Genomic DNA, 14,508 nt, shown 5'->3' with positions numbered 1-14,508 from the left:
TGGTTGCTAACCGAAGAATCGCCTAACAATAGCGCTAGCGGCAAGGGGCGGGAACAAAAGCAGTCGGTCCTGTTCTAATGGACACAAGGCGTGGCTTAGTTGAGTGGCAGGAGGGGGTGCTCTTAGCTAGCGAGAATCGGAAAAAGATTAGGCATGGACCATGTATCCCGGCCGGAAGGGACGGTGCGTGTCCGCTATGTGAGGGAGAGATGCAAGAAGCAGTAGCTCGATGGAATTTAGCGGGTTTAGCGGGAGTGCGCAATTAAATGAGACATTGGGCGGTATTCTCTTAAGCGAGAGTTAATAAGAGAGAGGGTCATCATAGCGGTTCGAACCTCGTGACCCCCTCAGGCTATAGTTAGCCCGCATGCTGACAGGGCCGTATACAGTATATGATAAGTGTGTGGCCACCTGCCTGTATGAGCTCGTTGGGCATCCCATTCTGAAACTATTAAGCCAACAGCATGTTTGAGAGCCAGACGCGGATGTTTGACGAATTTCGTTAACCGGTTTTTCTACTGATTTTTATTTGGAACAACATTTAGGGGCTCTCCCAAAGAGCGAGGTCCTGACACCATTTGGACTGGCCTTTCATTATAGAAATGTTTTTTCCCCCTAGGTTCTCCTAGGCCTAGGGTAAGGATGGTCAAAGAGGAGGAGGAGCAGCAGTAGTAGTAGAGCGCTGGGCAGGCAGCCCCATGGAGCAGGACTGAATTTCCACAATATTATATTGTCACTAATACTTATTTATCAATGAAGAATAATAGATGTGATAGAGAGATAAAAACTTGTCCACAAATTGCAGGTTTGGCTAGTAGCATGAATGGGCAATGGTGTTATCCAAATAAACTACTCAGAAACGGGAAAAATGTCTGCTGTGGTCCTTGTAATACACTACAGCGTCTCCAGTCCACCCCACAACGATACATTTTCTGCACTAAAATAAACTATTCGTTAACTTGCTGTATGGTAGGTGAGCAACGAGCATTAATCTCAGACTCTGCAACTGTCACTGTCTTGCACTCCAACTCCCATCAGTCTGTAACTGCAGCTAATAACAAGTTAGAATGGTGTTGGCACATTTATATATCTAATGCTTGTCCCTTGAAACCACTATGCACAATAAACAATTAAAATATAAGTATGAGACTTATAAATTGTGTGATGGGTCCCTGGGGTGGAGTATCCAGAAGAGCAGGGTGGGCTGCTGCTCCAACAGCCTTATAAAATCCAGACCGGGATTTACAGGTAACTCTCACTACAGCTCACCTGGTATAATTAGGAGGGTTTAAAAAGACCAGCTTGGGACAATTCCCTCTTCTTCTTATCCCAGCTGAGAAAGCTGCTGGACAAAAACCTTGCTGGGTTTATTCTATTTGGTTGCAGTGGTCTGTTGGGAGGTGGGGAAGCCATCCCAACCTAGAGAGAAAAACCTGTGTTTAGTTATTGCGCAGAAGAGCAAGGATTTATTTTGTTTAAATTGTATTTTGGGTTTGCTGCTGGCTTAACCCTTTGCGGTCCTATGTCGGAATATATCGGACAAAAAATTTTACCGTTTGTGATCCAATGTCGGATTTACTAGTGGACTGCTAGGTGTCCCTATTCTAGAAAAAAAATATTTTACTGCTTGTGGTTCAGTGTTGGATTTTTTTTAGTGACCGCTGGATGTTGCTATAATAAGAAGGAATTAGCCATATTAGTACAGTGATTCTGAATGTGATTTTAGTGGATGATTTTTATATACCGTATTTGCTCGATTATAAGATGACCCCCCCAAATCTGAATATTAATTTAGGAAAAAAAGAAAAAGCCTGACTATAAGACCAACCTATAGGAAAAAAGTTTTACCAGTAAATGTTAATTCATGTAAACAAATTTTTTTTAATAAAAGCTATGATTGAGAAAAATATTTTGGTTTTATTTCCTTCTATTTTCCAACCTGCCCCCCCCCCCCAGTTATGCACATCTGCCCCAGAAATGCCTTATACCCCCTATATGCCACTGTGTCCCATGATATGCCTTTTAACCCTCTAAATGCCACTGTGCCCCATGATATGCCTTTTAACCCTATATGCCACTGTGCCCCATGATATCCCTTTTAACCCTCTAAATGCCACCGGTAAGTTGGGCGGGGGGGGTTGGGAGACAGGAGGATCCAGGTCCCCTGCAGCTGCGGGGGATCTGGATCTTAGTCTCATAGTCAGACCTATTTGAGGTCTGATTATAAGACGACCTCGATTACAAGACGAGGGGCATTTGCTTTGAAAAAAACCTTGTGTTATAATCCAGCAAATACGATATATATTTTGCAAAAAAAAAAAAAAGTTGCTTGGCGACCTTAGTGAATTTTTTTTTATATTGTGTTAATTTTCAGTATGTATACAAAAAATATTCTTAAATCTAAACATATTCAATAAAAATATACTCATAGGATGATGCTGTTTTAATGACTTAGAAAGAGCCCCTTCAGGACAATCGCTGTTTTAACATTTTTGTGGTGTTGCTGTTTAGCTGTTCTATTTTATTGTACCCTCACAAATTATATATATATATATATATATAAGGGGTAGTAGAAGTATTATTAAACACTCATCTACAGACACCAGACAAGCCAGAAGGCTTGCTTTTCCCTCAGAAATCTCATGGTGCTTTCACAACCACAAGGGATTCTGGGTAGGCACATGCAAATAAGGTTAACAATTATCACCTTTGCCTCTATATCCACTTTATACATGGATTCCTTGAAAGTAATTGCCCGCTGTACAAGACAGCCTTTAGACAAATCTCAGGAAGAGGTACAATAGCCAGATCACCACTCATGGACAGCTGTTTCGTCCTTCATGGGACTCATCAGCATGAGGTTGTGATACTGCTTAAAAGTTGAGGCTTGGGGTAGCTAAGAAATATCATTACATAAGTTATGGTGGGTAAAAGGTGATGGAAACCCTTCCACTAAAATTTAAGGGGTAGTAGAAGTATTATTAAACACTCATCTACAGACACCAGACAAGCCAGAAGGCTTGCTTTTCCCTCAGAAATCTCATGGTGCTTTCACAACCACAAGGGATTCTGGGTAGGCACATGCAAATAAGGTTAACAATTATCACCTTTGCCTCTATATCCACTTTATACATGGATTCCTTGAAAGTAATTGCCCGCTGTACAAGACAGCCTTTAGACAAAACTCAGGAAGAGGTACAATAGCCAGATCACCACTCATGGACAGCTGTTTCGTCCTTCATGGGACTCATCAGCATGAGGTTGTGATACTGCTTAAAAGTTGAGGCTTGGGGTAGCTAAGAAATATCATTACATAAGTTATGGTGGGTAAAAGGTGATGGAAACCCTTCCACTAAAATTTAAGGGGTAGTAGAAGTATTATTAAACACTCATCTACAGACACCAGACAAGCCAGAAGGCTTGCTTTTCCCTCAGAAATCTCATGGTGCTTTCACAACCACAAGGGATTCTGGGTAGGCACATGCAAATAAGGTTAACAATTATCACCTTTGCCTCTATATCCACTTTATACATGGATTCCTTGAAAGTAATTGCCCGCTGTACAAGACAGCCTTTAGACAAAACTCAGGAAGAGGTACAATAGCCAGATCACCACTCATGGACAGCTGCTTCGTCCTTCATGGGACTCGTCAGCATGAGATTGTGATACTGGCTTAAAAGTTGAGGCTTGGGGTAGCTAAGAAATATCATTACATAAGTTATGGTGGGTAAAAGGTGATGGAAACCCTTCCACTAAAATTTAAGGGGTAGTAGAAGTATTATTAAACACTCATCTACAGACACCAGACAAGCCAGAAGGCTTGCTTTTCCCTCAGAAATCTCATGGTGCTTTCACAACCACAAGGGATTCTGGGTAGGCACATGCAAATAAGGTTAACAATTATCACCTTTGCCTCTATATCCACTTTATACATGGATTCCTTGAAAGTAATTGCCCGCTGTACAAGACAGCCTTTAGACAAAACTCAGGAAGAGGTACAATAGCCAGAGCACCACTCATGGACAGCTGTTTCTTCCTTCATGGGACTCGTCAGCATGAGGTTGTGATACTGGCTTAAAAGTTGAGGCTTGGGGTAGCTAAGAAATATCATTACATAAGTTATGGTGGGTAAAAGGTGATGGAAACCCTTCCACTAAAATTTAAGGGGTAGTAGAAGTATTATTAAACACTCATCTACAGACACCAGACAAGCCAGAAGGCTTGCTTTTCCCTCAGAAATATATATATATAATATTTTTTATTTATTTTTTATTTTTTTTCAGGACAAGATGGGCTTTATAGATACCATTATGTTTACTATAAATAAAAAAAAAAAAGGCAAACTGTGGGGGGGCGGGGGAAGCACTTTTTCTGACTTTATTTGAAAAATCTTTTACTGATCTACCAACACTAATGAGACTAACTAGCTAAATAGACTTTAATATTTTAGTTTAGAAATACCCCATGTTTTTATGTTTGTTTGTTTGCAAGTTTATAGGGCAATAAGTACAAGTAGCATATTGCTATTTTAAAACCATTTTTTAAAAATTTAAAAAAACATTATTAGTGAACATTATCAGGAACGGCAATGTACCAGTTTACGCAAAAATTCCAGGGTTTAGGAAGAAGCTTGGACATGGGTATAATATCAAGTTTAAATTACTTTTTAGTTAGAAAGTACCAACTGATTCTGTAGCATTATTAATGTTATATACTCTTCAATCATGGGGGTATCCGTGGCTTAAAGTAATTAGGAGGCGTGTAAAGTCAGGGGCCCTGTTTTGCCCTAGGAGTGTTTCATATGGTCACCCGATAGACATGCTGCCTCTAACAAGATGCGGCTTGCTTTAAAAATAAGAGTTCCCACAGGGTCTCTCCAGATCCTCTTGAGAACAGGTACTGCAGCCAGCCATGCAGGTCAATGGAGCCCAGCTCACTAATCGCTGTGATCTGTAAGATTAAAAAATATTGCAAATGGGGAAAAAATAGTTAGCCTCCCCTAAATGTAATAAAATTTAAAAAGAGAGGCCCCAGTAATGTCACCATGATATCATAAGGGGAATCATCCAGTTTAAAGAAAATATCCGGAAACTGTCAATTGTTGACCATGTTTTATATATATATTTTTTTTATGGAAATTAGATATCAAAATAATGGTAACTGAATAAAGCCCTTCCTGTCCTGAAAAAAAATATGTATAACTTGTGTGGGTACACTAAATGAGAGAGAAGAGGATTATAGCTGAACAGAAGCACCGCAGAAATGTTATTTAACTACTACTTGGGTGACCATCCCTTATACTTGTCATGTACTGTTTACCTGTTATACAGTGCTGCGGAATAAGATGGCACTATATAAAACAATATTAATATTATAACATTATTCCTGGAAAATGTTTCTATATTCAACAGTTCTAGAAATTTGGTTCCAGTACAGCACTGCATAATATGATGGCGATATATAAATCAATAAATATAATAATGCTGTATTTGGTTACAGATGTGTTAAATTCACCATAGTAGATGTAAAACCACCTTTCATCAGCCAAGAAATATGTGAGATTTTCAAAAGTAATGTGCATACGCTGGAACTATAAGGGGCTGGCCTCAGTTTGCAAGGTCTTTATTCAATTGTTATGGCTAGAAAAGAATCCTGTGGCCATGCCTTCCATCACTGATATACATAAGTACTCTTACTCAATATATGTATGAAGTACTCTTTAAACGTATGCACAAGTGTCAGAAGAATTCTAAGTGAAAAATGTTCTTCTCTGAATATGTGTAATTCCTCATATCACCAGGTGAGGGCAGCAGCGTGCTTTTACAACCTTCAGCTATTACCATGGCAGAATTCTGTAGTCTCATGGTGACTGAGTACCAGTTTACGATAAGCCACTGAGCTACTTATTCACTAATGTCCCCCAAACAATCCTATTAATGCATTCAAATAAAATTCCCCTTACTAAACTTCGAGCTAATGACTCTCATCTCAACTATTAGACTTGCTTAACTAAAGTAATCCTAACCCTAAATTCCCCATCTAATTTAAGTCACTTACCTACTTCACGTGCAATTTACTAATTTACTAAATAAAATTCCCTACTAAACATTATTTAATCAACTTATTTTAATACTATCAATTATTATTTTTAAATAAATATATTTTTGTAAAATAAATAGTATAAATACTTCTGTTGTGATCACAGATTACTATAATAAATGGTGTTGAAAATTGCTTCAATGGAGAGGGGCAGAGATACAGGCAATGTTGCTTAAGGTTTTTGTGAATGTTATTGGTGAAAAAATTGATATTGGTTAAAACCCAGACGTGGTGAAGGTGGTCTTTCTGTTGCTCAGGAGGAGTTCTAAATGTAGGACGTATTATTACCTCCTGCGTCTTAAGCAGCAAGGATTGTAAAATATTATAGTGTGTCATGCATCTTCAAAGAGATTAAGGTTTACTTGAGGTCTGGGGTATTCCTTTAAATGTAATATCTCTTGGTATTTTACTCAGACACAGTAGGGGAGATTTATAAAAGATACTGCAAGCAATGCCTGCATTGATACTTGAAGCATAATACGTATAAATAGAATTGCTTGCCTCTAAACATATTTCTGTGTTTTTACACCTCTGTTAATGATTGTGCTCCTTTCGGTTTACAATCTACTTTTGGGCTTAATGTATTCTGTAAAATGTTGTAGCAAAACCATTTAAACTTTTGGTGCAGTGAGTTTTGTGTATTTTTCCTTCCTGGAATAGTTTTGGAAATAATCCCTTGTGGTACAGTAAACTGGATTTTTGATAACTATGGAAAAAAGTTAGTAAACCACTAAAAGGATACAAATTTCATTTTACAACAGTATTATAGCAGAATGATCTTGAAGTCAAATTGAGTACATATTTATAACTATAATCAGACTACTTTGTTAACTTTATTGTTTATTGGAACTAATCAACAACAACACTATTGATTTAGTAAAATTTACAAACATTAAAAAGTGCACTATTACACTTGTAACAAATACAGTGTTAGAAAGAGATACTCATTTTGGAAGGAGTCTGTGTGCCCTTATAATCGCACACTAATCCTCAGTGCATTTGTAGTACCCAGAACTAGAATGTCGTTAGTGCATTAATTTCTACAATAACAAATTAATTTTAAAATTACCTGACATGGGTTCTGTGAAATGGAAAAAAAATGACAGTAAAAACGAAACCTCTATAAATCATGATTTTTTTTTTCCCCCTGTATGATATTTGCAACATCTAAGCCAGACAGTGAGATAGATTAACTTAATATATATATATATATCACACAACACGGTAAGCTAATTGCTGCTAATAAGTATTGTATGCGGCATGGATATTTTATAAATGTACTAAATGCTCATTAACTATAAACTCAGCAATGATATGCCATTAACAGTATAGGCTGATCAGGATAATTTTGTGTTTGACGGAAGCTATAGAAAAACCAGCCCTTCTACAAATTGTTAACCAGTACGCATGGGCATGTTTCTCACAAGGGCAGTGGAGAAGATTTAACCGTACTTTACAACCATTCGTAAACATCAGAGATTGCTAAAACACAAATTTGATTCTTGATTTTTTTCTTAACATTTTCGCTTCGCTATTTCATATTTCAGTATGCAAATCTTTTGCCAGAGTGATTATTTGAGCTGTATAACTCATGGAAGCCTTTGAAACAGCACTTAATTGAATCCTTTGAGTGTTTATAAAAAAAAAGAAAAGCAAACTGCACTCGCTAAAAGAGAATCCGTGGCTTCCCAGTGGAATTTCACTTAATTTTCATGTGATAAAATGTGGTTTTCTAAAAAAAAATTCAGCCATTACTAATTAGAAAATTAAGAAACAATCTTTTATGTATGTCCGTTGCTTGTAATGTTTTTGATACGTTCAAATAGTTTTTCACATCCATAATGTAATTATTCATTTCAGTGCTACAGAGTGTAATATTGCTTTTAGGTTTATAACCTTTAGAAAGAATTCTTAACGTATTAGGCAACAGTGTTAGTTTTCCTGCTTTGGTTCCTGGTTCTGATCTTCTGTATTCTGATCACTGGGTTTTGTCTGATCATTTTCATCTCCCGCTGTAAAAGAAAAATAAACATAGAAAAATGATTAACATTTACAAGGTTACAACATTGAAATGTCAAAAATAATTGTAGTCTATTAACCCCTTCACGTCCGGTGACGTACCTGGTACTTCATGCAAAAAAATGTCCCTACGTCACCAAAATTGTGGTGACTGCGGGGGCACTGCTGCTGCTGTCTGCCCAGGCGTCTGCCCAGGCAGACCAACACAGGCCGGTTGAGCGTTTGATCACTCCCATAGGAGCGATTTTGCAGACTCAACATGCAATCGTCGCCTTACCGCCACAGTTACACGCTTGTGTGGGGACCTGCCACAACGTTCCCCTGCTGCATGATGCTCCATGAGAGCGACAGTGCAGCTTTAACCCTTTCAATGCCGCGATCACATCCCAGCTGCCAGCTTCACGGACAGGGAGAAACGCTTCTTCAATTGCCACATGTGTGGAGACTTGCCTCAACCCTCCCCTGTTGCCCGATCGCTCCATTAACAGTGATTGTGCAGTGTTAACCCCTTCAATGCCACAATTGCGTATGACACAATCTTATGACACAAGCAAGCTTGTGGGGACTAAATATCAATAAATGGTGTGCTCCAATTGAAAGAGTTAAAAAAAAAAAAATTTAAGAAAAATACCTGCACGGACCTGGAAGTCAAGGGTGCTTCCAGGTCAATTGCTGTGAGTTAAGGATCTGCAGCAGTTAAAATCAAAAGTGGGCTGATGATGATCAGATCACTCCTGGCCAATAGGAGTGATTTGATCATTATGGCAGCCCTTAGGTGACCCTTCCCTAGAAAGAGAGAAGGGTCATCTAAGGTAAAAATAGAAAAAAAACACATACCGTATATTCCGGCGTATAAGACGACTTTTTAACCCCAGAAAATCTTCTTAAAAGTCGGGGGTCGTCTTATACGCCAGGTACTAACCGAGTACCGAATACTTACCCAGCCGGAGAGTCCCAGGAAGCCACAAATCTGTAGGGGAGGGGCGAGTGGAGAAGCCGCCTCCCCTGGGCCGGTCTTCAGGGCCACGCCGAGGTAGGTGCAAGATCGTGATCTCCCCAACTAGCCCTGATCAGCAGAGCTGGTTGGGGAGATCACGACCTCCCTCTAACTAGCCCGACATTAGGGAGCTCGAGGTCTGGCACTTCAGACCTCGGCTTCCATGCTCCCTAATCACTACGCGCCGGCTATTGATGCCGAGCGCGGTGATGACGTCATGTCCCGGCGCTCGGCATCAATTGCCGGCGCGTAGTGATGAGGGAGCAGTAAACGGAGGTCTGACATGACAGACCTCACGCTCCCACAACTGGATGGAAGAAAGAAGATGAGAAAGGTAAGAGATGGGGAGAAAGGGGTGTGAGATGGTCAGTGTGTTTGTAAGCTGGTGTGTGTATATATATATACGTGTGTGTGTGTGTATATATATATATATACATGTGTGTGTGTGTGTGTGTGTGTCTGTATATATATAATAATGTATATACGTGTGTGTGTAAAGGCAGGGGTGTGTGGTGAGGGCAGTGTATAAATGTGTATGTATATAATATATATATATATATATATATATATATATATATATAATGTGTGTGTGTGTGTGTAAGGGCAGTGTATGTATGTATATGTCTGTATAACAACCAGCCAATCACCGGTAAGGTACACCGCTTGCCGTGATTGGCTGGTTGTTGTACGCTGGGTAGAGGGGTAGTCTTATACGGCGAGTATAGTCCAAACTCTATATTTGAACTGGAAAAGTTGGGGGTCGTCTTATACGCCCAGTCGTCTTATACACCGGAATATACGGTACATAATCTCCTGATCACTTTTCAGCACAGGGGGTCGACTAGGAATTGTAACAAACTTGCTGTAAATTTGTGTTTCTCTAAACACGTTAAACACAAACAGAGCCCTCTAGTTGGTAGTATTTTTGCAAAAGGAATTTATTAACCAACAATTTTTTCTAAGTTTGTTTTAACATCACCAATTGCATGCCATGTACCACAAAACTAATAATGTACGATTTTTCTCCTGTTCTGAGAAACAAAATGCAGATAAATTCACCTAGTGGCGCATTCTTGCCTAGGATGCTTAGGCCTAGGGCAGCAGTTCGGTAGATCAGAGATCTATAGCTACCTTACTCCACAGCTAAAATGCATCACGCTGAGATATGACATCATATGCTGGCCCTCAGTATTGTAGATGGCCAAGAAGGTAAGAGGTGTGTGTGTGTGGAGGGGGTGGTACAGTCAAGATCTGGTGGGATTTAAGTAAAAAAAATTTGGCCAGATTCTCATGTGTATCCCTGAATAGCAATCTGCTATATTCTTAAACCTAAACAGTGCCTGTGGTCACCACACAGCAGAGCTTTGTGGCACTTACTGTAAAAAAATGTTGTTCTGTTTAACCCCTTCATGACTGTGGACGTAGGGGATATGCCACAAAAAATGTAGGGCTAAGTCATTTGACAGCCTAGTCTCCCATCTGACAGCTGGAGAGCCACCAACCAAGTGACAATTATAGAATACCAGCTAGATTGTGGGGATGTATAAGATCATGTTTATGCTCAGCAAAGTTAACAAAACGACAGACTAATCTGCTTTTCTTTTACGGTCTTATTTCAAACAATGTATTGTTGAAATTCCTTACCCTATAATGTGTCTCCTAGTCATTTTCCTGAAGGTACATTTTAAGAAGAGAAGTCTGTATCTGTAAGCAGATATTACACATTAAAAACTTATTTGTTTAACCCCTTGATGACAATTGCCGGTCCGGGCACGTCACGGAAAAACATGTTGTTAACGACAAATGACGTGCCAGGACCGTCATTTGTTAAAATGGGTAAAAAAAAATCGATCCGTGATCGATTTTTTTACCCAAACGGCGTTGCTGTAATGCCTCGACCTCGAGGCATTCAGCAACGCCATGATCGGAATCAGGGGCCATGTCTGGCCCCTCCCCGGGGTGTCAACATCCGCTATACAATGTATGGCGGCGGACGCCCGTTTTAAAAGCGTTTAGGAGGCGATCAACGATCACCTCCTAAATTTAAATGGTGTCGCTGGAATGCCTCGATCAGGAGGCATCCAGCGACACCAAACACTTACCTCTTGATGGACTGTGACCGCTCCGGAGAGCGGTCACAGCCGCAGCTGCCGGTGATCTTCGCCATCAGCAAGATGGCGGCGGCCCGGGAAAAAAAATAATAAAGACGAAAAAGTTCGCTAGACGGTCTCCTGACCCTCTAGAGAACTCTGGCTCCACTTGCAGGTTGAATACAGGTACTGCATTCAACCATGCAAGTCAATGGAGCCCAGCTTTCTAATCACAGTGTGATTAGAAAAAAATAAATTAAAAATAAAATAAAATTAATAATCATTAGAAAAAAAATAGTAAAAAACCAGTAAAATGTAAAAATAATTTCCCTCTGATGTCACTATCAGGGGAACCTTCAAATTGAAAAAAAATTTAAAAAATGTTTTAAAAAAGGCAAAAAAAATTTAAAATATATATATAAAAAATATATTTTTGTGAGCAAGTCCTAAAATTAGCACATTAGCTTAAAACAATTCTCACATGGAAAGAGTTAAAATACTGGCATATTAAATGCCCATGGGGTGTCTACTTTAAAAAAATGTATGATTTGATGGGGTAAATTGAATTGGCCGGATTCAACAATGTCCCAATTAACCCGGGGGGGAAGGATGGCCACACATCTAATTTCCAATTAGAAATATGCACACGTACCAAATGTGGCCTTTTAGTTCCCCCCAAAAATGACAAACCCATGCATGTGGGGTATCACTGTACTCAGGAGATGTTGCTGAACACATATTGGGGTGTTTTGTGATAGTGACATATACGAGAACTTTTTAATTCATACCTGAAGTAAAATGTGTGTGACAAAACAAATGCAAAAAAAATGACTACCACAAAGTTTGACAAAGACTGGTGGTAGATATGGTGCATGGAAAGAGTTAAAATACTAGCATTTGAAATACCCTGGGGTGTCTAGTTTTCAAAAATATATGGCTTTATTGGGCATACTGAAATGGCCCGGCTCAAAGATGTACCAAATAGGGCATGGGCAGTGGATCCCCAAATGCCAAAGTTCAACATTGAAAATGCGCATGCCCCAAATGTTGCCCTTTTGCCCCCAAACAGCCAGGCAAAATCATTCATGTGAGGTATCGCTGTACTCAGGAGATGTTGCTAAACACATATTGGGGTGTTTTATGATAGTGACATATACCAGAACCTGTTTATTCATACCTAAAGTAAAATGTGTGTGAAAAAACAAATGCAAAAAAAATGACTATAAAGTTTGACAAAGGCTGATGGTAGAATTAGTGCTTGGAAAGGGTTAAAATACTAGCACTTGGAATACCCTGGGCTGTCTAGTTTTCAAAAATATATGACTTGATGGGGTAAATTGCATTGGCCGGCTTCAAAGATACCCGAAATGGCACATGGGGGGAAGAATTACCAGATTTGGAAAAAAAGGCTTTGAAATAGCAAAACGCTACCTGTACTTTTTGCCCCATAATGTGTAGAAAAAAACATAAAAACATTGGGTATTTCTAAACTCAGGACAAATAGTAGAATCTATTTAGCAGGTTTTTTCATTACCTTTTATAGATGAGTAAAAGATTTTTCAACTTAAAGTTATAAACAGTAATTTTTTTCTAAATTTTTCACCATATTTTATACTTTTTTTAATAGTAAATAATATGATACAATCAAAACAATGTCATCTAAAGAAAGCCCTTCTTGTCCTGAAAAAAACAATATCTAATGTGTGTGGGTTCAGTAAACGGGAAAGAAGAAAATTACAACTAAACACGAGCAGCGCAGAAATGTTAAAACGGCCATTGTCACGAAGGGTACAAAAAGTAAAATCAGCCTTTGTCACGAAGGGGTTAAATATATTTACCAGACTTGTTTAGGTCAAGCTCTGATAACTTCAGAGCCAATTCGCTTGGGTTTCCACTTGCAGATGAGACAAGGATATCATGCAGAGCATTTCTTCTTCCTGTTCTTCCAGAGGCTATGAAATCTGCATACGTAGATTCCACATCAGTCATTGCTACCAAGTATCCACATAGCAATGCCTAGAGGAAAAATGCAGGATAGCAGTTTTAAAAGGCAAACAAAATAATGCACATGACAAAAATAAGTCCAGTTCAAGCAATCAAGTTCTTTAATTCTACATAAAATTTCCAAAAGCAATGTATAATGCTGTACTACAAAACCTAAAATGGCAATAACACCATAATAAGCATTCCTTATTCTTAACATTTATTCAACCAATCTTAAATAGGACTGTCCACATTGTATTTATTTATTTATTTTTTTGCCCAGGGCAACAGAAATCCTATGGCTATCCTACTTATATATTGTATATGAGAACAGCAATCTATATTTTAACCCCTTAACGACAATCCACTTACATGTACAGGGTTGCCGTGCAACGAGATAACGACAATGCCCGTACATGTACGGGCTGCTGTTAAGTAGCTGCATCGGTGTTTTCGCCGCGATCGGCGGGTTTGCAGCATCCACGGAAGCTGACCGTGGATCCGGGGAGGGCTTTCATATAGAAAAATGGCGGCGCCCGGCTAAAACAGCTTAGGAAGCGATCGGAATCGCTTCCTAAGCATAAACTGTGTTGCTGACATGCCTCGATATCGAGGCATGTCAGTAACACTACCCCCCTACCCCGATCGCCTTGTGATTGCTCCGAGGAGCAACCACAAGTGCCATCCTGTAAATTAGGTTGCCGTCATTCACAGGATGGCATCAACAATAGATATGAGTTCATAGAGGGTCTATCCAGACCCTCTTGAGAACTCTCAAGCTCCTCCTGCAGGTTGAATACAGGTACTGCATCCAACCATGCAAGGTCAATGGAGCCCAGCTCACTAATGAGTGATTAGTAAAAAAAAAAAATTGTTCAAAAAGGTTTAAAAAAAAAATAAAATAATAATATTGTAACATGTAAAAATCCCCACTGTCACCCCAAAAAAAAAAAATTTAATAAGCAAGTCCTAAAATTATTTATCTTTACAAAAATTTATACCTGAAGTACAACATGTGTGAAAAAAATAAAAAAAAAATGTACTACCATAAAGTTTCACAAAGGCTGGTGGTAAAATTAGTGCATGGAAAGGGTTTAAATACCAGCATTTCAAATACCTTGGGGTGTCTAGTTTTTAAAAATATATGATTTGATGGGGTAAATTGCATTGGCCGGCTTCAGATACCCGAAATGGCACATGGGGGGAAGAATTACCAGATTTGGAAAAAAAGGTTTTGAAATAGCAAAACGCTACTTGTACTTATTTAGCAGGTTTTTTCATTCGTTTTTGCAGATGAGTAAAAGTTTTTTGTTTAAAAA

General features: G+C 39.0%; 1 protein-coding gene across 1 annotated transcript; it reads right to left on the bottom strand.

The window, feature by feature from the left end:
• Positions 1-8,032: 8,032 nt before the first annotated feature.
• LOC149305493 (cAMP-dependent protein kinase inhibitor alpha-like) lies at positions 8,033-13,195 on the bottom strand. Its single transcript, XM_089477470.1, has 2 exons — positions 13,045-13,195; positions 8,033-8,112 (listed from the first exon to the last, which is right to left on the bottom strand). Exons 1-2 carry the CDS (start codon positions 13,193-13,195, stop codon positions 8,033-8,035), a joined length of 231 nt encoding a protein of 76 aa, XP_089333596.1.
• Between the last annotated feature and the right edge of the window lie 1,313 nt (positions 13,196-14,508).

The sequence above is a fragment of the Sceloporus occidentalis genome, unplaced genomic scaffold (genome assembly GCF_023333645.1).
Source record: "Sceloporus occidentalis isolate IW3139 unplaced genomic scaffold, rSceOcc1.0.p SCAF_11, whole genome shotgun sequence".
In the NCBI taxonomy this organism is placed as follows: domain Eukaryota; kingdom Metazoa; phylum Chordata; class Lepidosauria; order Squamata; family Phrynosomatidae; genus Sceloporus; species Sceloporus occidentalis.
This window is presented reverse-complemented; position numbering and strand designations above follow the sequence as displayed.